General features: G+C 37.0%; 2 protein-coding genes across 5 annotated transcripts in view; one reads left to right on the top strand and one right to left on the bottom strand.

Annotated features, from left to right (window-relative positions):
• Window positions 1-26,004, bottom strand: part of ANKRD45 (ankyrin repeat domain 45) — a 56,120-nt gene that overhangs the window by 12,271 nt on the left and 17,845 nt on the right. For all 4 annotated transcript variants that reach the window (XM_072733048.1, XM_072733050.1, XM_072733049.1 and 1 more), the window contains exons 3-5: window positions 22,106-22,273; window positions 3,195-3,289; window positions 257-395 (exon numbers count right to left, since the gene is read on the bottom strand). In XM_072733048.1, coding sequence (XP_072589149.1) covers window positions 257-395; window positions 3,195-3,289; window positions 22,106-22,273 — 402 coding nt within the window. The remainder of the gene's footprint in view (window positions 1-256; window positions 396-3,194; window positions 3,290-22,105; window positions 22,274-26,004) is intronic.
• On the top strand, window positions 15,478-16,934 carry TEX50 (testis expressed 50). The gene is made up of 2 exons (XM_072733674.1): window positions 15,478-15,801; window positions 16,719-16,934. The coding sequence occupies exons 1-2, from the start codon at window positions 15,478-15,480 to the stop codon at window positions 16,932-16,934; spliced, it is 540 nt and encodes a 179-aa protein (XP_072589775.1).

A 26,004-nucleotide genomic window follows, 5' to 3' on the forward strand; every position in this document is an offset into this window, starting at 1 on the left:
AATGTTAAGTAATGGTAATAATATTAATAATATTAAGCATTAGACATTCTCTATAGAAATAATTCAGTTATTATTTTTATTCTTAATATTGAAATTGATAATAAACCTAGGGATTTATACCATACTTATATATGTGCCGGTAAAGGTTAATGGCTACTTAATGAAGATTGTTAAAATCAGAATATATCAGAAATGACAACACTGAACCTTATCTTCATCTTATCTGATACTAAAACCATTTTCATCCAAAACTTACATGGTGTTGCCATTTTTGTGAAGATAGGAGTCACAATATCTTCCAATTGTTGTTTCTGCTCAGAAAGCTCGTTAATGGAAGCTTCCAAATGGGTTTCCAGCCACTCATTTTTTATACGGCATGCAGTGAGGATGGTATTCTAGAGACAGAAACAAAGAATTTACTTTCCACTTGTTTCTTGAAAAATAAAACTCTATAGTATCTCTAAACTATCACTGTGCAACAGAACTTTCTGTGATGATGGAAATGTGCTTTCTGCATTGTCCAATATAGTCACCATTTTGACATCTAGAGCCACTGAGTACTAGAAAAGTGTCTAGTCTGACTGAGGAACTGAATTTTTAATTTTATTTAATTTTAAATATTCTAATTTAAAGTAACTACTTATGGCTAGTGGCTGCTATATTGGACAGCACAGCTCTAAAATAAGTGGAATGTTGTATATAATAAAACTCATAATCTAAGAGTCATGAAGTCTTGGGCCAGTATATGCCCTCTCCCTAATTCTTTAGTTTCATTGGGCCCTGTGATAAAGAGAAGTGTTTGCAAAGGTTGGAGAAGAACACATAGATGGTATGACCTGGATGCAACCCAACAGACAATGCTATTTTATTCCCTCTCAGATGGGTCAGAGGAGAAAAGTACAAGAAAAGCAGAAAGAGCTCCATCTCACTGAAAATGTCTCATTTTGCATTGTAAAGGTATCTCTGCCCATGCACAGCAAACTGAGGGGGGTCTGATTTAAGATATTTATTATTCTATGGTGTGTAATAAGAAAAAGAAGTGAATGCATTTATTGCATGGCCTGTCCATTTTATAAAATAAGCAGTACTGTATGCAGACATATGTAGAATCAAGTAGATTTGGAAAGATGTCTATATTATCAAAAGAAAAACAGCAGGGAATCCCTGGGTGGCTCAGCGGTTTAGCGCCTGCCTTCAGCCCAGGGCGTGATCCTGGCTGGAGTCCTAGAGTCTCTGCATGGAGCCTGCTTCTCCCTCTGCCTGTGTCTCTGCCTCTCTCTCTCTCTCTCTCCCTCTCTCTGTGTCTTTCATGAATAAATAAAATCTTAAAAAAATAAAGCAAATTAAGGAATATGTAGTTTAAAAAAATAATATGTATACTATAACCCCATTTTTATAAAAACAAAACCTTATAAAACTGTATGTGTGCATACATATGTTTATTAAGTGAAGGGATAGGTATGATGAAATTAACACAAGATTTTATCAGAACCCACAGGGTAGGGTAGTAAGACTAGAAATAAAAGAGAGAAAGCTATTAAGTTTGCTTTAGGCATTTCAATTTTATTCTAATTATTACTATATGTATGCAATATTTTCTAGTTTAAATAGCCAAATATTTAAAAATTGAAATTAGAAAACCCCTTATAGTAAATAGATAAGGCAATGTCCATGGCAGGAAATTTTTGTTTCCCAGATCTAATAGCTGCAATAGCTATTTTAATAAAATTTTGCCTATGTTTTGTTGGTTTCATAAGAGATTTTGTAAAGTATTTTACAAACCACAAGTGAAATGTGTAATTTATCATGCTCTCAGACTTGGGGATGTCTTACACTTTTAGCAATAGCTAATTCTTTTCCATCAGAACTATAAGTGACAGGGAATTCACAGAACATCCTGCATAGAAATGGAAGAGATAATTTTTTTATTTGTTTTTAAGATTTATTTATTTATTTGAAAGAGTGAGAGCATACACGCAAACAGGGGGAGGGACATAGGGAGAAAGAGAGAACCTCAAGCAGACTCCCCAGTGAGCGTGGAGCCCTTCACAGGTCTTGATCCCACCACCCCGAAATCATGACCAGAGCTGAAATCAAGAGTCAGTCACCCAACTGACTGAACCACCCAGGAGCTCTGTAAGAGATAATTTAAAGCCAAAACACATTTCTGGTACCTGGAGCATATCTTTTTAGTTTAATGTATATCCAAAGCAATAAACTAGTCCATATGCAGTACTTAGTATATGGTAAATGTGGGAAGTTGGCTTTACAATTAGCTATCTTTATGTTTGTGTATCTCTTTTTACCATTATGTAAAGTTTGATACATTAAAAAATATGTAATGTATATATATATAGAAACTAAAATACGATGTATATGTAAGTTTTAAAGCAAAACTTAATAAGTATCAGTAGACCCTGCTAATCAACAGAATAACCAGAACATTGTCAGTAGTGCTAACGCAACTTCTGTGCCCCACCCCTAATCCATCCCCCTGTCCTCCTGCAAGAGATAATTACAATCTTTGTTTATAACTTCGCTTTTTTTTTTTAAATAGTTTTACCCCATGTGTAGGAATCCCTAAACAATATAGTTTTATTTTGCTTGATTTTGACATTTATGAAAATCTCTACAATCTTTGGTGATTTTTTTTCCTTCATTCAACAATCCATTTCAAAAACGGACTCACATTTGGGTATGTGGGTGACGCATTCAGTTAAGCACCTCTCCCTTGGTTTCAGCTCCAGTCATGATCTCAGGATCGTGATCTCTGGGTCGTAAGATCAAGTCCCACATCAGGCTCCACACTCAGCATACAGAGTCTGCTTGAAACTCTCTCCCTCTCCCCCTGCCCCTCCCCCTTGCTTGTGCATACTCTCTTTCAAAAAAAATAAATAATTTTTTAAAAGTATTCATGTTGTTGAGTATAATACTTAGCACATACATCTATATGTCACTCTTTAATATTATTACATTTAATTTTTATCAGTCTATCTCTTACTAGTAGTTTACTAAGGAAGAAGTAAAGGAAGGAAGAAGAGAGAAAGGGAGGGCAGGAGGAAAGTGGGAAGGAAGGGAAGGAGAAGACAGCAGTAAGGACCACCACCTACCTCTAGAGCATTAGTATAGAAATTAAAGATGTAAGGCAAAAATCTCAAAAGACTTCTGAACAAACAATAGTCACAATGCCGTACCTTGTCTTCCTTAAAGAGTTTTCCTGGTCCCTTTTCTGTGTCTGTAACAGCTGTGGAGACCTTTGCAATATATTTTTTCAGAGCCAGTCTTGCATCTGAAGGAATACGACAATAAAATGCCAATAATAAGACAAAGACTAAAAGATATGCTCAACTACTTACAAGGTACTATTACATATTCAGAGTTTATAAATACTTTATAAATACTGTGTATAGAATGGGCACCTGGGTGCTCAATCAGTTAAGCATCTGCTTCAGCTTAGGTCATGATTCTAGGGTCCTGCAATTAAGTGCCCCCTGGACTGGGCTCTCTGTTCAGCAAGGAGTCTGCTTCTCATTTTCCCTTTGCCTGCCCCTGTCCTTGCGCTCTCTCCCTCATTTGCTCTCTCTCAAGTAAATAAATTTTAAAATCTTAAAAGAAAAAAAAAGACTGTGTGCAGAAGATTTGTTAAGGTTGTTTTCATTGAATTTCAAGATATATAATACTCAACTAGACAGCACTTTGGGACACTCACTGTATTCCTAAAATTGTGCTAAAATTTTGATGACAAATTTTAAATGTTACACCTGGGGCACCTGGGTGGCTCAGTTGGTTAAGGATCTGCCTTTAGCTCAGATTATGATCTCAGATCAAGCCCCACACGGGGCTCCCTGCTCAGTGGGGAGCCTGCTTCTCCCTCTCCCTCTCCCTCTGCTCTTCCTCTCCACTTGTGCACTCACACTTGCACACTCTCTCTCTCTCAAATAAATAAATCTTTTTTAAAAATGTGACACCTAATCCCAAAGAGACCATATTCCATTAAAATATCTACTCTAGAGAAATGAACAAAAAAATCATTCCCAATAGATAAACTGTCACTTGCTTACCCTTTGTGATCCTTTAAAAAAAATTCAAAAATATCTTTTATCTTTTTTTAAGTACTTATTTAGTAATGTCTACACCCAACATGGGGTCTGAATCCATGACCCAAAGATCAAGAGCTGCATGCCCCTCCAACTAAGCCAAGCAGGCACACAGCTTTTCTCTTTAAAAACAAAACAAAAAACAAAACAAACAAAAAAAATCAAAAAAAAAAAAAACCCAAAAAAAACAAAAAATAAAAATAAAAACAATAAAAACAAAACAAAACAAAACAAAAAAACAAAAAAACAGGGATGCCTGAGTGGTGCAGTGGTTGAGTGTCTGCCTTTGGCTCAGGGTGTGATCCCCAGACCGGGGATTGAGTCCTGCCCGCATCAGGTTTCCTGCAGGGAGCTTGCTTCTCCCTCTGCCTATGTCTCTGCCTCTCCTTCTGTGTCTCTCATGAATAAATAAATAAAATGTTAAAAAAAAAAAAAAGGTTAAAATAATTCCATTCACTATAGCACCCATAGTAATGTCATCACAAAATCTACAAGAACTTTTTGAATAAAATTACACTTTGAGAAAAATACAAGACTCAAATAAATGGAAAGTCTTATCATATACCTAGATGGAATTATTATAAATTATAGATTAATCCCAAATTAACTTAAAGGTTGATGTATTTGCTTCCTATGGCTGCTGTAACAAATTGCCACATATTTTGGTGGCTTATAACAACACAAATTTATTCTCTCACAGTTCTAGAGTCCAGAAGTTTGAAATCAACATCAATAGGCTAAAGTCAAGGTGTTGGCAAGGCTGATTCCTCCTGAGGGGCCTAAGGGGAAAACCCATCTTCTTGCCCTTTTCAACCTCTAGTAGTGACCTGTATCCTTGACTGGTAGCTCTTTCCTCCATCTTCAAAGTACATTAGGCCTCACATTGATAATCCAGAATAATCTCCCCATCCTTAACTGAAGGATCTACAAAATCCCTTTTGCCATATGAAGTAACATTCACAAGTTCCAGGGATAATGACCTAGATATATTTGATAGACATTTTTCAGCTCATCACAGCCTGCCCTCAAATTAACATCTATCCCACACACAAAATACATTTACCCCATCCTAACATCCAAAAATCTCAACCCATTACAACATCAACCCATGTCCAAATGCTCATCTAAATATCATCACCTTGAAAGTCTCAAATCTCATCATCTAAATCATCTAAACAAGCTATGGGTGACATTCTGGTGTGATCCATCATCCTGGAGTAAAATTCCTCTCCACCTGAAGACTTACTGTGGGCCCCGCCTTCCTTCTCCTCCTGTTCACCCTGGTGGTGTATAGGTGTATATTTGGGGCAGGGGGACCCCCAAATATATCATTGTATGTTGGGAGTGGAGAACTCCACTCCCAACATACAATGATGGGACAGGCACAGAATAAGAGTTGTAGACACTGCCATTCAGAAAGGGAGAAAGTAGAAAGAAAATGGAAAATATCAGTCCCAAGCAATTTTGAAATCCCACAGGGCAAATCCTATTAGCTGTCAAGACCTAGGAGTAACCCTTGTGGCAGAAGGCTCCATCCTCTTGACCTGTGGCTCCAGCCACAATCATCCTTTTTTAGAAAATATAGTGTGTGTTCGCAGCTGAATAGCCTCATCAGTCCACCTCCTGCCTCTATGGTTTTGGAAGTCCAGTAGGCTTTTTTTCTTTTTGTTTTCTCTATCTTCCCTTTGTTCAAACTGACAACATTCTTACTGGTATAACATTTTCAAAATATGCTGTGAGTCTCCTGCAGGCCACAGAGACTCATTCCATTAAACAAGAGGCTCCTCCACAGGTCATTGGATAATCCCATTTCTATTTCTGACATCTGCTAAGATAATTGAGGGGAGCCATAAATTACACACCCAATCTCTTCAACACCCACAAAACACTGTCCAGCCACATCCTTGCTTTTTCTCCAGAACATACTTTCCTAACAGTGAATCTCCTTCCTAGTACTAGCACTTCTACTACCTGGATAGGCTGAGAATTTCCCAAATCATCAAGTCCCGTTTCCCTTTTACATAACAGTTTTTTCCTCAATTTATCTTCTCCCCCTCACATTTTACTATAAGCAACAAGAAGAAACCAGGTCATGCTTTCAACACTTTGCTTGGAAATCCCTTTAGCTGAATGTCCAAGTTCCCCACTTACAAGTTCTGCTTCTGACATAGGACAGGACAGGATTCAGCCCAGCTCTCTGCCATGATTGTCCTTCATCTATTTTCTACTAACATGCTCCTCATTTCCTTTTGAGCCTCACCAGCAGCATCTGTGTTTCCATCAACAGTCTGCTCAAGGTGACCTACCTTTTTCTATTTTGCACCTCAAAACTCTTCCAACTACTCATAACCCAAATCCAAAGCTACTTCCACACTTTCAAGTATTTGTTACAGCTGCACCTCAATTCCAGGTGCCAAAATCTGTATTAGTTTCCTATGGCTACTATAACAAATTACCAGACTTGATGGCTTAAGACACTAATGTATTATTTTACACTTCTAGGTGCCAGAAGTCTGAGATAGGTTTCAGTGGACTAAAGTCAAGCATAGACAGGGCTGACTCCTACTAGAGGCCTGAAGGGAAAACCTATCTCTTGTCTTTTTCAGCTTCTAGCAATTTTCTGTTTTCTTCAGATTATGGCCCCTCCTAAGACCTTCAAAGTACATTGTGCCACTCTCTGCTTCTAGTCACATCACTTTCTTGTCATGTCAAACATCTATTTCCTTCTCATAAGGACATTTGTGATTATATTTAGAGCCCACCAGGAGAATCTCTCAATCTCCAAATCCTTAATCATATCTGCAAAGTCCATTTTGCCTTATAACATTCACAAGTTCCAGAAATTAGGACCTGGATATCTTTGGGGGCCCTTACGCAGCCTACCATGATCAGCATACACAATCTCATGAAACTTCACAAAGGAGTTTTTGAGAGACTTAAAAAGATCACTCTACAGAGGAAGATGGTAGCAGAATAGAACTACCCTAGGCTCACCTTGTCCCACAAATACAGCTAGATAACAATCATCCTAAATACCTAAGAAAGGAACCTGAAGACTGACAGAACAAATTCTACGACTAAAGCAAGAAAAGAGGCCACACTGAAGAAGGCGGTGGCAGAGATTTAGACAAAGTGCCAAGATGGAAGAATTCACCCCACATGAAAGACCAAGATAAAGTCACAGAGATCTAAGAGAAACATATAAGTAACATGTCTGATGGCAAATTTAAAGCAACATCATAAGGATACTCATTGGACTTAAGAAAAGAATGGAAGACTTCAGGGAGACCCCTAACACAGAAATAATAAGGTTAAAAAGAATCTGTCAGAAATGAGAAATGCAATCGTTGAGATTGGAAACAGGTTTGAGACAATGGACACAAGGCTGGAAGAAACATAAGAGTTAGTGATATAGAAGACAAAATAATGGAAAATAAGGAAGCTGAACAAAAGACAGAAAGAATTATGGAACATGAGAATAGACTTAGGGGACTGAGTGACTCCATCAAAAGTAAAACATCTGGATTATAGGTCCTATAAAAAGAGAGGGAGAAGGGGGGGGGAGGAATTTATTTGAAGAAATAATAACAGAAAACTTCCCTAATCTGGGAAAGGAAACATCTATCCAGATCCAGGAAGCATAGAGAACTCCCACCAACATCGACAAAAGCAGGCCAACATCAAGACATTGTAATTAAATTTGCAAAATACAATGATAAAGAAAAAATCTTGGGGCACCTGGGTGGCTCAGTGACTTAAGCATCTGCCTTTGGCTCAGGTCATGATCCCACAGTCCTGCAACTGAGTCCCACATCAGGCTCCTTGCTCCGCAGGGAATCTGCTTCCCCCTCTCCCTGCCATTCCCCCTGCTTATGCTCTCTCTCTCTCTCTCTCTCTCTCTCTCTCAAATTAAATAAATAAAATATTTTTAAAAACAAAAAAGAAAAATAGAAAAAATATTAAAAGCAGCAGGACAAAAGAAGTCCTTAACTTACAAGGGAAGACCTGTAAGGGAGGCTACAGATTTCTCAACAAAAACATGGCAAGCCAAAAAAGGAGTGGCATGATATATTCAAAGTGCTGATTGGGAAAAGTATGTAGCCAAGAATATTCTATCCAGCAAGGCTATCATTCAGAAGAGAAGGAAAGAAAAACTAAAGGAGTTTGTGACCACTAAACCAGCACTGCAAGAAATATTAAAGGGGACTCTGAGTGGAAAGGAAAAACTAAAAGTGACAAAGAAAATAAAGAAGCAGAGAAAATCTCCAGAAACAATGACAAAACAAGTAATAAAATGGCACTAAATATAAATCTATCAATAATTACTCTAAATGGAGACGCCTGGGTGGCTCAGCTGTTTGCCTTCAGCTCAGGGCGTGATCCTGGGGTTCCAGAATTGAGTCCCACATCGGGCTCCTTGCATGGAGCCTGCTTCTCCCTCTGCCTATGTCTCTGCCTCTCTCTGTGTCTCTCATGAATAAACAAATAAAAATCTTTTAAAAAAAGAATTACTCTGAATGTAAATGGACTAAATGCTCCAATAAAAAAACATAGGGTATCAGAATGGATATAAAAAAAATCTATATGCTGCCTACAAGAGACTCATGTTAGACTTAAAGAAACCTGTAGTTTGAAAGTGAGGGGATGGTAAACGATTTATCATGCCAATGCATGTCAAAAGAGAGCCAGAGTAGCAATACTTATATGGAAAACTAGGCTTTAAAATGAAGACTGTAACAAGAGATGAAGAAGGGCACTGTACCATAACAAAGGGGATAATCCAACAAGAAGACCTAATAATTATAAATATTTATGCATCCAGTATGGGTGCACCCAAATATATAAAACAATAACAAACATAGGAACTAATTGATGATAATACAATAATAGCAAGGGACTTTGACACCCCACTTACATCAATGCACACATCATCGAAACAGAAATACAACAAGGAGATAATGGCTTCAAATGACATACTGGACCAGATGGAATTAACAGACATATTCAGAACATTCCATCCTAAAACAGCAGAATACATATTTTTTTCAAGTGCACATGGTATAGTCTACAGAATAGATCACATACTGAGTCACAAATCAGGACTCTACAAGTACAAAAAGACTGAGATCATACCATGCATATTTTCTGACTACAATACTATGCAACTGAAGTCAACCACAAGAAAAATTTGGAAAGATCACAAATACACAGAGGTTAAACAACATGCTACTAAACGATGAATGAGTCAACCAGGAAATCAAAGAAGAAATTTAAAAAATACATGGAAACACATGAAAATGAAAACACAATGGTCCAAAATATCTGGGATGCAGCAAAAGCAGTCCTGAGAGAGAAATATACAGCAATACAAGCCTATCTCAAGAAACAAAAATCTCAAAAAGAAAAAAAAAAAAAAAAAGACGAAAGAAAAAGAAGCAAAAAAAATCTCAAATAAACAACCTAATCTTACACCTAAAGGAGCTAAAGAAAAAAAAAAACAAGAAAGGAATCCCAAAGCCAGAAGAAAGAAGAAAATAATAAGGATTAGAGCAGGAATAAATGATATAGAAGCTATAAAAAAACACAATAAAACAAATCAATGAAACCAGGAGTTCATTTTTTCAAAGAATTAAAACTTATAACCCCAGACTTATCAAAAAGAAAAGGACCCAATAAACTCATGAACAAGAGAGGAGAAATAATAACCAACACCACAGAAATACAATTATAAGAGAAGAGTATGAAAAACTATATCCCAACAAATTGGACAACCTAAAAGAAATGGATAAATTCCTAGAAACATATAAACTACCAAAACTAAAATGAGAAGAAATAGAAAACTTGAACAGACCCAAAACAGCAAAAAAACGGAATCAGTAATAAAAACTCCCAATAAACAAAAGTCCAGGGCCAAATAGCTTCACAGACAAATTCTATTAAATATTTAAAGAAGAGTTAATACCTATTCTTCTCAAACTATTCCAAAAAAACAGAAAAGAAAAACCAAATTTATTCTATGAGGCCAGCATTACTGATGCCAAAACCAGATAAAGACTCCCCTAAAATGAAAACTATAGGCCAATATCCTTGATGAACATGGATGCAAAAATTCTCAATAAAATCCTAGCAAACAGAACCCAACAGTACATTAAAAGAATCACTCACTACCACCAATCATGGCCTCATAGAATAAATTTGGAAGCTTTCCTTTATTTTCTATCTTTTCTTTAAATGTTTTGTAGAATTTGTGAACAAATCAAGTGAGATTTATTCCTGGGCTGCAAGAGTGATTCAATATTTGCAAATCAATCAATGTGATATACCACAATAATAAAAGGATAAGAATCATATGATCCTGGGTGCATAAAAAGCATTTAACAAAGTACAACATACATTCATGATAAAAACTCTCAACAAAGTAGGGCTAGTGGGAAAAAAAAAAACTCAGCATAATAAAGGCCACATTATGAAAACCCACAACTAATATCACGGGAAAAAACTAAGAGCTTTTCCTTTATGGTCAGGAACATGACAGGGATGTCTACTATCACCACTGTTATTTAACATAGTACTGGAAGTCCTAGCCACAGCAATCAGACAGCAAAAAGAAATGAAAGGCATCCAAATTGGCACAGAGGAGTCAAACTTTCACTATCTGCAGATGACAACATACTCTCTAGAGAAAAGACTGCACCAAAAATTGCTAGAACTGATACACGAAATCTGAAAATTCATAGGATACAAAAACAACCTCCAGAAATCTCTTGTATTTCTATACACCAATAATGAAGCAGCAGAAAGACAAATTAAGGAATCAATCCCATTTACAGCTGTACCAAAAACCATTAGATATCTAGAAATAAACCTAACCAAAGAGGTGAAAGACCAGTACTCTGAAAACTATGAAACACTGATGGGAGAAATTGAGGATGCCACAAATAAATAGAAAAACATTCCATTCTCATGGAATAGAAGAACAAATATTGTTAAAATGTCTATACTACCCAAAGTGATCTACACATTTAATGCAAACCCTATCAAAATACCAACAGAGCTAGAACAAACAATCCTAAAATTTGTATGGAACCATGAAAGATCCTGAATAGCCAAAGTAACCTTAAAAACGAAAAGCAAAGCTGGAAACATCACAATTCTCGACTTCAGGTTATATTATAAAATAGTATGGTACTGGCACAAAAATAGACACACAGATCAGTAGAACACAATAGAGAACCCAGAAATGAACCCACAATTATATGATCAATTAATTTTTGACAAAGGAATGAATAGTCAATGGAAAAAAGACAGTCTCCTCAACAAATGGTGCTGGGAAAACTGGACAGCAATATGCAAAAGAATGAAACTGGACCATTTTTTTTTTTGGACCACTTTCTTATACCGTAAACAAAAATAACTTCAAAATGGATGAAAGACCTCAATGTAAGTCAGGAAACCAGTAAAACACTAGAGGAGAGCATAGACAGTAACCTCTTTGACATTGGCTATAGCAACTTCTTACTAGACACATCACCAGAGGCAAGGGAAACAAAAGCAAAAATAAACTATTTGGACTTCGTCAAGATAAAAAGCTTTTGCAGAGGGAAGGAAACAATCAACAAAACTAAAAGGCAGCCTATGGAATGGGGGAAGATATTTGCAATTAACATCTCTGATAAACAGTACCCAAAATCTGTACAAACTTATCAAAGCTAATACCCAAAAAACATGAAGACATGAACAGACATTTCTCCAAAAAGGCATCTAGATGGCCAACAGGCACATGAAAAGATGCTCCATATCACTAATCATCAGGAAAATACAAATCAAAGCCACAATCAGATACCACCACCACACACTTGTCAGAATGGCTAAAATTAACAACACCAGAAACAACAGGTGTTGGTGAGAACGTGGAGAAAGGGGAACCCTCCTACACTGTTGATGGTAATGCAAACTGGTGCAGCCACTCTGAAAAACACTATGGAGGTTCCTCAGGAAATTAAAAATAGAACTACTCTATGATCAAGCAATGCAGTGCTAGGTATTTACCCAAAGAATACAATACTAATTCAAAGGGATATATGTGCACCTGGATGTTTATGGCAGCATTATCTACAACAGCCAAACTACAGAAACAGCCCAACTATCTATTACCTGATAGACAACTATACTGATGTGGTGTGTGTGTGTGTGTGTATATATATATATATATATATATATATATATACACACATATATATGTGTATATGTATGTATATGTATATATATATAATTTCATTATATATATAATGAAATATTATATATTTCATATATATAATAATATATATAATTTCATTATATATATATAATGAAATATTATTTAACCTTAAAAAAAGAATGTAATCTTGTCATTTGCAAGGATGTGGATGGAGTTAGAGAGTATTATGCTAAGCGAAATAAGTCAATCAGAAAAAGAAAATGCCATATGATTTTGCTTCTATGTGGAATTTAAGAAACAAAACAAGGGAGCAAAGGGGATAAAAGAGAAAGAGAGACAAACCAAGAAATGACTCTTAACTATAGAGAACAAGCTGATGGTTACCAGAGGGAAGGTGGTTAGGGGGATGGATGAAATAGGTGATGGGGACTGAGTAGGGTGTTTGTCGGGATAAGCACTGGGTATTATGGGGAGTGCTGAATCACTAAATTGTACATCAGAAACTAATATACACTGTATGTTAACTGGATTTGAAATAAAAACTTAAAAAAAATCACTGTAACACTCAACTGTGTCATCTGTAGTACCTAAGCCTCATTTGTCTATAGGTAAAGTGGACATAATAAAGGAGGTCAAATTCAGACCCACATCGGGAATAGTTTTTTTGTTTTTTTTGTGTTTGTTTGTTTTTTAAGTAGACTCCATGCCCAGCATGGAACCCAACACAGAACTCAAAACATACAACTCTGAGATCAAGACCCAAGCCAAGATCAAGAGTTGGGACATTCGACCAAACCACCCAGATGCTCTGGGAGTAATATTCATGTATAGGAACCAGTTAACTACTATTCTTGCTTCCAGCTCTTCACAGCTTCAAATCCATCATTCACATTGCAAGCAAAATTAATTCCTAAACTTGAATCTAAGGTTTAGATTTTGGCTCCACTATTTGGGTAACCTGGAGTCAGTGGTAGTTCCAGAATTCCAATACAGGCTGGAGGAATTAGTCAAAAGATGAGACTAAAGGGCTTGTCATGAAACTGCATTTATATAACAAGCACACTGATTTTATTGAGAACATATATTTATTTGGAGGGCTTGGTAGAGAAAGGAGTTTATTCCAGCATCCTGTTAATGCCACCATACCCATATAGTGCATTCAGGCTGCTATAGCAAAACACCACCGGCTGGGTAGATTACAAACAATAGAAATTCATTTCTCACAGATCTGGAGACTGAGAAATCCAAGATCAAGGCAACAATCAACATGATTGTGGTCTGATGAGAGCCCTCTTCTTCATAGCTGGAACCTTCTCACTATGTCTTCACATGGTGGAAGGGGCTAGGAAGCTCTGTGGGAACTCTTATAAGGATGCTAATCTTATTCGTGAGGGTTCCACCCTCATATCCTAAGCACCTCCCAAAGGCCTTACCCCTCCTAATTAACTATCACATTGGGCATTAGTATTCAACATATGAATTGGGAGTGGGGGGAACACATTCAGACCACGATAATACCTTAACCTCTCTATGTTTCACCTATAAAATGGAAGCATTATAGTACAGTCCTCATAGGATTGTTGTAAGGACTAAACAAAATGAAGTATGATGCATTCAAGTGCCTGGGACACAGTAAACCACCCAGTAAGTTTATTATGTCACTCCTCTCCTCAAAACTCTACAAATGACTCTCTACTGACTACTGAATAAAACACAGAGCCCTCAGATATCCATCTAGCCACAAAGTACCTTTCTAACTCTGTCCCTTCCAACACTCATCCAGAGAGTCTGCTCATTATTTACAGAGGAACATTGCCACCTGTCAACATGGCTCACTCTTTCAGTTCCTCAGGTTTCTGCTCAGACATTAGTTTATCAGAGTAGATCTTTCCTGCTTGCCTTCCATAAAGGAACATACATTCACTCATTCACTTGCTGGCAACTTTATAACCCCCTTACCACTCTACTCTTAGTAGCACTCCATAAATCTATAGATTTAGACATCTATTTTCTGGGTCTCCCTACCAGAAAGTAGGAACATAAACTTCAGGAACATAAAGATTCTGGTTTTGCACCAGGTCGTGCATATACTCTCAGGTCCTAGAACAGTATTAGCACACAGAGGTACTCAATAAATATTTGTTATATAAATGTTGACACAGAATTTCTCTATTATGTTTCCTCGACCTAAGATGCCCTCTCTGCATTGCCATCTTCTAAAATTCTACTCATTCCTCAAAGCTTACTCAAATACTCTTCTATGAAATTTCTGATTCCCCCAAGTAGAACCTATTGCTCTTACAACCATTACTCGATTATAGTTTGAGCTAGCTCTAGTTTAGTCTGTCTTGTAATTTTTACTATCTTGTTTTTTGCTTCTACCTGTAGATTGTAAGCTCTTTAAAGGCAAGGTCCATGTCTCATCTTTTTATCACACTCCATACCAAATTCCCCACCCCTCACCCACTATCTGACAGTACCACATTGCCACCAAAGGGACATAGGTTAAAGGAGGAAGGGACTCAATATTTGCTTAACTATTTAAAGGGAAGGAAATTCCAGAGTGAAAAAAAATAGAAGCAGATGCTAAATTGTGTGAAATGGTATGGCTGTAGCAACTTTTTAAGTAGATATAAAACTGCCACACCTCAGAAAGCTTGAAGGAGGTATAGGTAAATTATTTCCACAAAAACTCTGTTAATATGATTACAGAATTTATTAGCAAGCAAAATATTAGTAAAGTCTTTATTTTTCAGAAAAGGGAGAAAGTTCAAAACATTCTGGAAAAAGGCAAGGAAAAATACCCCTAAAATACCCAGTAAGAGTACCTGGCTGGCTCAGTTGGTGGAACATGCAACCCTTACTCTTGGGGTTGTAAGTTCAAGCCTCATGTTGGGTGTAGAAATTACTCAAAAATGCAAGAAAGAAAGAAGAAAAGAAAAGAAACCCAGTAATTGGCTAGGTGACACCTTTTAGTTCCAATGTAGTTCTTTATGACATCACTAAATTTATCCCTGAATCACTATGACTGATGATGTTATATCATTATAACATCATCAATGTATATTTGCTGACTAGGATCTTAAATGTTGAGTGGAGCACCACATTAACTGATTCCCAGAGCAATCCTGCTCTGTGACCAATTTTTTGGCTATTGATTTTTTTTTTCCCCAATTGAGAAGGATGTCCATTCAAGGACTATCCCTGACATTTTCTCTGTTGTTTATCTGCTTCCTTAGGGAGAGCTTCTGCATTTGTGATGGAACAATCTGGACAAAGGTCGGATGGGAGATTTTTCCAGAAGAAATGCATTATCTGAAAGTTAAGCCTTCTCCATCTCACTGTCTACCTTACCCTCTGGACAAACTATGCTGTAATTTTGCTAATATGGATATATTTCAGGGTTCTTTACATCTCCTTTATATTTTAGTACAAGCTCTCTTTTTAACCTTGTCTGTTTTATCTGTGCATTACCTGTGGATGAAATGGAAAAAACATCAAAAAAAGGTGAATTAGTATTGCAAATAGTAATAGTTATAAAATACTTAGGACTTTAAAACATAAGATTATCAGCTTCTTTGAGGGAAAGTAGTATGTCTTATTTCTCTTTGTAACATCTCCTTGCCCCCCACCACTCACCCTTCAACATGTAGTACAGTATCTTGCACATACTAGGGGTTCAACAAATGTGTATTGAATTAGAAAGTCCTTAAAATAATATAGTTCATCCCCTCTCAAGTTACAAAATATATCAGGAATGTAGTAAGCTATAATGAGTAGAATGGGTAGGAGATGACGTTATCTGTCTGGGGCCATAGGTATAAGTCATTCAATCTTTCTCCACTGCCTCATCCATAAAATGAAATATCTCGATGAAAGATCTGCTAAGTCCTTTCCAGATCTATCTAAGAAAGATAAAGATGTCAAAGTTACATATATTTTCCTTTTTTAAATAGACTGTAAACTAATTTCTAATGTTAGGATAATTTTCTGGGAAATGGTACTCTTAAACTAATTTCCCATTTTGCCAAAGGCACTGTATTTTGAGGCAATCTTAAAAGCTCATTGACCTTCACAAGAATTAGATATTTATAAAATTACTATGATTTGATTGCATTATACATTGAGGCTGCCTAGTAAGGAGGAAACATTTAACTAATATTCAAGTAATTTCTTTCAGCAGAATGCTCTTATAAAAAGCACATATTAAATGCTTGTTGATGGTGAGAATGATTACTATAAATTTTTAAAGGAGCATATACAAAAGAGCATTTCTTCTGCATTTACACCTTTCTTCTACAGTAACCTTTCTTTTATATAGATAATATGTAGTCTTTAGAGTTTAATGTACATATCTAGAAAACAAATGTAATTTGAACTACAGTAAGAAAAAAATCTGTAATATCATCTTTTTCTTCCTTTAGCTGAAAAAACCAGCCTCCACAGATACATTTGGTAATGACCTGGAAAATCAGTCCATCTATGACATTGATCAAATACTCTGCCGGCTGGTGGCCACAACATCAATGATGACCAAGTACCTGAATCAGGTGTCCCATCATCCTCCAGCTAAGAAAGTCAAGCACCGAAAACTAAAGAGGAAGAAGTATGAAGGAGGAGAAGGAGCCAGGGGATACTAGACCTATCCATGTGCAAATGTAGCTCAGTTCAATATGAAGATTACACAAGAAATCTGTTGAGACAACTCATGTAAGGATAAAAATGGTTCTTTGAGAGCCTTTGTAATTTTTTTTTTTGTCACAAACTTTACTGAATCTTTCCAAAGAAGTATGGGTTGAAAAATTATTCCCATTCAGCTAAAACAGCATCCATACTTACTAAAGTACCAAGAAAAAGATTGTATACAATCACTTCTTCATGTTTAAGTGTTTTTTTCTTTTTTGTGTGTTAGATTACTAATCATTAACCAAAATTAGAATAGAATCTTGATTTAGCGTTTCAATAAATCTCTGATTTAAATATTTGTGAAGTGCCTGGATAGCTCAGTGCCTGTTTCTTAATCTCAGCTCAGGTTTTGATTTCAGCGTCATGAGTTCAAGCACCATGGGCATGGAGCCTATGATAGATAGATAGACAGATAAATAGATAAAACTAATTTGTGATTTTTCTTACTTTCCCGAACGGATTTTTTGGCCACACAAAAAGTTTTAATTTCCCATCTCAGATTACTAAAATAGTATGGAAATATTAAGAAAAAGAATAATTTTTTTTAAGTATGAATTTTTTGGGATCCTTGGGTTACTCAGTGGTTGAACGTCTGCCTTCAGCTCAGGGTGTGATCCTGGGGTCCTGGGATCGAGTCCCATATCAGGCCCCCTGCACGGAGCCTGCTTCTCCCTCTGCCTATGTCTCTGCCTCTCTTTGTGTCTCTCATGAATAAATAAATAAAATCTAAAAAATAAAAGTAAAAATAAAAGTATAAAATTTTCCATTTTCATTATGGCAAATGGTGAATTAAGTATTAATATTTTTAAAATATCAGGCTTTGGTTGATAAGGTACCTCAATTTTTAGAACATACTCCATACATTTGTTGATCAGCCACCTCAATTTTTTTAAGTACGGTGACCATATTTTTTTCCAAACAAATTGGGAGACTTATCTGAGGACTAGGACAAAAGATTTGATTTAAAACATGTTGAAAACGCCAGAAAAACATATTTCCCATAATACCTAAGGGAGGAAAAAGCTTTTGAAAAGCAATTCTTAAAAAAAAAATTATTGAAACAGTCATAATTCTACAATCTTTACAAGTAATAGTGTCTGCATAGGTTACTGTGGATTATTAAGTTTATTTATGATTCCATTTTCCAGACTCTCCTCCTTACTTCTACTCTCCCTTAGCACAACCCTACTCGTACATCTCCAAAAATGTTTCTTCCAACCCTTTGGAGTTCTGACCTGTTAACCAATTCCCTCTAAAAGAACACTGGTACAAATTTATTTTAATGGGAACTCTTGAAAAGTCTCCAAATCTCAAAAATCCAAAGAAATTTATCTTTAATAGCGGAATTATCAACAGTGTAGAGGAGACTCTTTTTAGGGTAGGTATTGGAGTAGGCAGGCTTTAACAGGATGCCTGGCCAAAAGTCTGGAAAGTTAGAGACCTGTCCCAAGAGCATTCCCAAACAAACCCATGAGAAGCTGGATTAAACCAGACAGGCCCAAGACAAAGAAGGTGAGAAATTCTGATCAGGTAATGAAGAAAATATACAAAACTCTGCTCCCAAGAAATCCCCTCCTCAAGTAATGAATATTCCACCCTCTAGTTAAGAGCTGTCAATAAAAGATAGAGACCCAAAGCTAGGGCATGCAGGTCTCCCTTGAGCTCACCTACCCTCATATCTCAAGAATATACTCTCACTTTAATAAACTTTCCTACTTGCACCACTCAGTCGTTGTGGTTGGTCGGTCCTTGACACCAAGAGCCTTTGATGATATCCTGGGAATGGGTGAGGCAGAGGCCTCTGGGCCAGGGAATCTTCCCAGTTCATCTGGCAACATAAGGAGTCTTTAATCGCTTAAACCTCTCCAGGTCACTCCTACTCTAATTACTAGAATAAGAAATAGCAGTGGTTTAAACTCTCATTAGGCTGAATTAAACAAATGTTAAGTGTTTTCTTAAGTAGTCTGTGTTTTTGACATTCCACAGCTACATTACAATGAAGCTCCAATCCTTACAATTCTATCACTGATCTGAAAACAGAATATTAGTTTATAGTACTGTAGTCTCCTTTTATCTCAATTATTAGTAAATGTTATGTATAATACCCCTAAGAAAATGTAAGGACCCAAACTAAACATATGGATATTAGGAAAAAGGAAACCACTGGAACTCCATACCCATAAGTTCCAAACTGTTCCTTTTCAGAAAAGTTACAGTAAAATTTGTCCCTGGTTTGTGTTTTTTTAAGTACCATGGGTCATTCTTCAAAAATGGATTTTAAATTACACAATGTGAATTTCAGCTATAATAGCTATTCATTGGAGGTCAATTAAATTCGTTATTTTCTTTTTACTTACAGATCTAACCATGAAATTGAAAGTATTCTTAGAAATATTGCCCTAGAAAACATTTAAGACAAGTGGACAATTATCTGTAAAATAATCCACAAGGTATATAACTCACCTTTTTCTTCCCAAATGTGCTATTTTCCTCCAATTTCCTTTATCTATTCTCCCAGTCCTTTCTCATTTTACTGATAAGCAAGTTTCTTATTGCTACCAGATGAATCTTCCTAAATACCACTTTCATCCTCTTCCTTTTCTACATAAAACCTTTCAGTGGCTCCCAATTGCAACAAAAATGAAATGAAAACACCTTAGTCTGGCATTTCAGCGTATAATCTGGCTGTAATAACAGCAGTAGCATTTTTCAGGTGCTGATCACACACCAGGCCTTGTGGGAAGTGCTTTATATCATCTTATTTCATTCCTCACAACAATCCCCAAGAGGTAGGAACTATTATTGGATCCTTTTTTCTGGAAAATAAACTAAGGTTTAAAGAATTTAACTACCTTGTCCAGGGTCACATAGGTTTCAAGTGGAGACACTAATATTTAAACTCCAGCAATTTGATTCAAAAGCCCATGTACTTTCTCTTTTATGATTCCATCTGTGCTGTAGCCTACCTTGGCAAATTATGACTTGCTATTCTACTAAGGCAGTCTCATCACTCTCCTCCCAATTTCCACTTTCATTCCCAACTCTCAGCCTGTGCTCACACCCTGTCCCCTTCTATTCTATTAAGATCCTACCTATTCTACAAGGCCCAGCTCAACTCCAATATGCTCGAACTTCGTATTCTCCGACCACCCCATAGCATGGACCACCTCCTCTGCTAATTTTAACCCTTAATTATAGTCTTTCTGGTGTTGTCTCTAGCTTATCATCCCTCACCTAACAAATGTCCAGAGGTCAGGAACAACCAGTTGTACCTACAATAATGCTATTATCATGGTTGGCATTTTATAAATGCTTGCTGACAGCATAAATGCAGAGAACTATGCAAAATGAACACTGTGAACTTCACAAGTACTATTTTTTTTAACCAGTGTGTGTACACATACATAGTTACACAGGTATTATCTCCCTGGAATCTCTAAGCTATGTTCTACAGGATTGTGTAAATGCATTAAGCAAAATATCACTAAAACTCAAAATAGCACATAGCTTTTGACCTTTGAAGCATTAACATATGTGCAGAAAAGTGCAAAAAATTATAAATGTACAGTTCAATGAATTTTCACAAATGAATATACCATGTAACCAACCAGTTACCAGATCAAGAAAGGACATTGTACCCTAGAAGTTCCCCTCATGCCAGAAAGGTAACTGCTATTCTGATTTCTAATACTATAGATTAATTTTTCCTGGAAAGTCTTTTTTTTTTTTTTTTTTTTATGATAGTCACACAGAGAGAGAGGCAGAGACACAGGCAGAGGGAGAAGCAGGCTCCATGCACCGGGAGCCTGAGGTGGGATTCGATCCCGGGTCTCCAGGATCGTGCCCTGGGCCAAAGGCAGGTGCCAAACCGCTGCGCCACCCAGGGATCCCCTGGAAAGTCTTTTTAAATTATTATAATTGTATCTAACTGGGAAAGCAAATAAATATAAGACTCAAATATGCCATTTTACAAAAACGGGGGGTGCAGCCCAGGTAGCTCAGCAGTTTAGCACTACCTTCAGCCCAGGTCGTGATCCTGGAGACCTGGGATCGAATCCCATGTCAGGCTCCCTGCGTGGAGCCTGCTTGTCCGTCTGCCTGTGTCTCTGCCTCTCTCTTTCTCTGTGTCTCTCATGAATAAATAAATAAAATCTTAAAAAAAAAAAAAAAAAAAAAGAATGGTCCACTCTGCCTAAGTCTCTTAGAAAATGGCCCTGAATTTAAATCTTACATATATTCTTATAGGAAATTACTGATAAAACTGTTACAAATTAGTCAATCAACTAACTTCCAATATGTAGTTTCTATAAGTACAATATAGGCAATAGCAATAGCAAAATAGAAAAAAAGAGGCAGATTTCACACACTATCACCAACAGTGACTGTGATTCCATGTACAAATAAAACATCTTGATAAAAGGTGAAAATGCTAATCATCTCTTGCTTTGTTGATGGTATAACCTACAACTCAGGAAAAAAAAATCCATCACTCAGTCCGTTTGCTACTATCACCAGCCAGACTCCAAGACCTGACCTTTACTGCCTACCTGCTTGGCCTCACAGATCTCTGTCCTACTTTTTCCCTTAATCTCTTCTTTCCAGTTTATCTCTTAACTCAGGCAAACGGAAACCGAAACCACACCTTAAGTGATAGCAACTGCCCTGCAAGGCATCCAACCAGCTCAGACTACCCAGACCAGTTTGAGCTTAACCCCTGATGCACACCTACACCGGTGTGCCATGGAGTGACTTCTAGAATGACTGACAACTACCTTTACCTCATTATAATACTAAAATCTCCACCCAAGGAGGAGCACAAGCCTTATTTACATAACATACAATGTATGTACAGGAATGTTCCTTAAGGTGCATGTGGGATCTTATGCTTGCCTCTACAAACAATGACAAGGATCTCCTTTTTAAATATTCATTCTAACTCTAAATAGAAAAAAACCATGGACCCTTGCTTGAGGAGTCACCATTTTGGAAGTTTTTCTCTGTGATCTCCTTGTTACAAATAAAGTTTCCATGTGTGACAACTCACTTGGGGTAGTTTCTATGTATGACTTACCAAGGAGTGTATTCACATTAATTCAGTTACACTACTACCTGTGGGCCTCCTTACCTGCCCAGTCCAGGAATTCAACACACTCAGTCTGGGAATACCGAGCAGCAACATCTCGAGCTCTTTCTTCTCGGAAGTTCAGAGCTTCTATATCAACATCCAACTCCACTAGTGCTTTCAAAGTTTCCAAACGACCCCAGGCTGCAGCACAATGTAAGAGTGTGTAACCTAACAAATAGAATGAAGATGGTCAGGTCAAATAGACTATTGCTTTAGGCTGTTTAACTGAACAGAAGATCTTAATGACATTCAAATCGTGAACAATTACTGTGAGCTAGGCACTATTCTAAGTACTTTATATATGATAAACTAATTTAGTTCATAAAAACCCTATGAAGTCAGAACTATCCTAATCCTCACTCTCCAGATGAGGAAACAGAGGTCCAGAGAGGTTAAGAAGGAAACTCAAGTCCAGAAACTTGCCCAAGGAGCACAGCCAGTAAATGATGGATGCAAGATACCAGCACAGGTATCCTGAAGTCTGAGCTCTTCAACATCTTCTAAGAAGACAGCAACCTCCCTAGAAGCAATCTATTTTGGAACACAATTAAACCCATTACTCTAGTCTAAGGGATTTTCAGTAAACTCAAATTATGCTAGCATTATTGTCAATAAAATCATACGAATTATGACAACTGTGTAAGTCTTTGGTTTGGAAATTAATCATTTGAATTAAAACTGAAATCATGACCCATCAAATTATAAAGTTGTTTTTTAGACTTGCTGAGACAACTACAATGAGGGTGAAAAACAAGGAAGGTATCATTAAAATTTTTTCACACTGGCTTAAAATAATCAAGTCAAAAGTTCATTGTTTTAACTTACCCACAGGATATATTTATGACTCATTTAACTGGCCAAGAGGCATGTATTGCTACTACAAGAAGAATTGAGCAAAAGAATGATTACATGTCCTGACTCTACTACGTACTGGGCACTTTATGTACTACTATTTCATTCAACCCCTTCAAGAACCTATGAGGTTGGTATTGTTAGGCCCATTAAAAAATAAAGGAAAGTGAAGGTCAGAGAGGCTATCCCTTGCCCAAGGCCATAGGTAGTAAGCAAGACTCAAACTCAAACCCAGGTCTTTTGCCAAATAAAGGGTTTATAAGGAGTAGGAAACAGCACCTTAATGCTTGTCACTGAGCAGAACAGGGAAAAAGAGAATAGTGATTCCTCCACTTCCTTCCAGAAACCTCTCCTTGACTCCCTACTTGCCACATTCCCACCATCCAAGGTCTGTTTTACATCAAGTTGTAAGGATATCATTAACAGAAGGGTTAGTAAGGGAATCAAAAGGAACATGAAGTGAACTACTCCAGGATCAGCCAAAATTGGTATTACATCTCCTCTTTGGCCCAACTTCTTTTTTCTTAATATCACAACAAATGAGAGATTTCAAAAACAAAGAGATAGAGACTAGCCCAAAATTTCTTTGTGCCTTTATACACTACAAAAAAAGAAGAAAAGAAATACCCTGATACCACTTTCATTGTTCTTGCTTTTTGTCTGAAGACAGAAGTTTTCAATCAGCCAAAAGATCCAGGCTCCCTGATTTGCTGGGGGAGGGAGGCGCTATCTATTGACAGGATGCTGTGAGCATGAGCAAGAAGCCATTCCAAATGCGATGTCTGGCTCCTTATATTGCTCTTCTCAAGGCTGAAGTTATAGGCCACTGGTCACATCTATTTTTTTTATTTAATATACATGGTTTAAAACAAGAAAATAAAAATAAATTTTTAAAAAAACAAAATATTTCTAAACAGAGGCTTTTAACAAAAAATGTGCATGTTTCTAAAACACCTTTACAGGTGTTTTATCCCTTTGTTGGAAATGATCTGTTTTCTAGAAAGAAACACACAGATCCTTATAGTACATTAACTCTATTGCCTTCTCAGAAGAAGAAAAACCATTTAAATAAGATGATTTCAAAAGCATTCAGAAGAGAAAGGGATTTTCCTAAAGTCTTCCCGTAATGTTGGTAATGAGTGCTGGGTCCCAGGAGAGGAATACAGAAGGTCACATGTTAGAAATCCAAGTAGGAAAAAAGGTACCATAAATAGAACTGGGAAGGATTGGGGCTAATTCTAAGAGAAAAATAATCTCTTTGTGGAAGACTCCTGGTTACTAAATACAGAGTGACTAAATACTAAAAGACCACTCGTTCAGTTACCTAAAATAGGGGCAAGTATACCACAATATGAGCAACACTGTAACACCCAAATCTAATACTGTGATTACTATACTGCCTATCATCAACTGCCTATACCTCAACTCTTCTTTGTCTGGTAAACTCTTGGTCATTTTCAGGATTCAATACAAATATTGCCTCCTTTGTGAAACCTTCCCTGACCATGTCCAATGCTTCCAGGTATAGTTCACTTGTATCTCTCCTCTAAGCTATCTCATACCTTATCCCACCATATAGTAATTATTTACAGATGTGTTTTCCGCTAAACTGTAAACTTGTCCAAGGGTGAATTCATTCAGCTTTCTATCCTGTTTCCAGGACAAGGTCTGGCTGTTCTTCCACCCTTAATAAATCTTTGCTGATGGTATGAGACAAATTTTAAGATGGTAACTAGTTCTGGTCGTGCTTGTTTGAGTATGGTCAAGTTTAGTGACCAAAGCCTTGCCAGAACCAGAGGAGGTTTTATCATCAATAAAGTACAAACTGAAGAGACCTGTCCTTGGATTAATAAGAAAATAAGGCACTTCCCAATAGACCAGAAGTCACGAGTACAGAGAGATGAGAACATAACTGTTTCATCCTCCTCCTTCTTTTGGATCAAGTGTCCAATTCTCCAGTATTTAATAGGAAAGGAAATCCTGAAAGTAAACATGGTTCATCAATCACCTTGAAAATCATTTTCTTTCCACTTCTCAGTATCATCCACAAATAAATGGCATAAATCTTATTACTTTATAGACATATGTACTGCAGTCCTTTAACCAAAAGTCTTTTAATTCTAGGCCAATGGGTTCTTATGTTCCAATACATCCTCAGAGTTTATATATATATATATATATATATATATATATATATATATATATATATATATGATGAGTAAGTCCTGAGGACCTAATGTATAACATAGTGACTATAGTTGATCATTATTTTATAATTGAAATTTGCTAAGAGAGTAGGACTAAAATGGTTTCACAAAAACAAAAACCACAACCTTTTGGGACACCTGTGTGGCTCAGTGGTTGAGCGTCTGTCTGCCTTTGGCTCAGGGCATGGTCTTGGAGTCCCGGGATTGAGTCCTACATCGGGCTCCTTGTATGGAGCCTGCTTCTCCCTCTGCCTATGTCTCTGCCTCTCTCTGACTCTCACGAATAAATAAATAATACCCATTTATCATTTCATAGTTCTGAAGCCCAAGTTCAGCATGGTTCAGCTAGGATTGTGACTTAAAGTCTTAGAGGCCTAAAATCAAGGTGTTAGCCAGCCCACGCTCCTATTTGCAGACTGCAGGAATTTCTGATTCCAAGCCCATTTAGGAACTCATTTGGCTCATTTAGGATTCACTTATTTGAGGTTGGAGGGCTAAAGTCAGATTCCCTGCTGGCTGGCTGTCAGAAGCCTTTTTCAGCTCTGCCTGCTGCCTCCATTCGTTGTCACCTTGTCCCTGTATCTGCAAACAGCAACACTACTTTCTCATGCAAGAAACCTCTCTGATCTCCTTTTCTAAATCTCTTCTAATCCCAGCTAGAAAAATTCCTCTACTTTTAAGGACTCATATGATTAGACCAACCTTCTCAAAAATCTAGGTTAATCTCTCCATTTTAAAGTCTATATGGGGGTGCCTGGATGGCTCAGTCAGTTACGTATCTCACTTTTGATCTCAACTCAGGTCTGCATCTCAGTGTCGTGGGTTCAAGCCCCGTGTTGG

The sequence above is a fragment of the Vulpes vulpes genome, chromosome 13 (genome assembly GCF_048418805.1).
Source record: "Vulpes vulpes isolate BD-2025 chromosome 13, VulVul3, whole genome shotgun sequence".
Taxonomy (NCBI): domain Eukaryota; kingdom Metazoa; phylum Chordata; class Mammalia; order Carnivora; family Canidae; genus Vulpes; species Vulpes vulpes.

What these genes read in the sequence shown, in the direction of transcription:
- TEX50 (XM_072733674.1), top strand. Translation starts at nt 15,478, where the DNA reads ATGTCCATTCAAGGACTATCCCTGACATTTTCTCTGTTGTTTATCTGC. An exon ending in GGAAAAAACATCAAAAAAAG is followed by an intron (nt 15,802 to 16,718) that starts GTGAATTAGTAT and finishes TTCTTCCTTTAG; the next exon opens with CTGAAAAAACCAGCCTCCAC.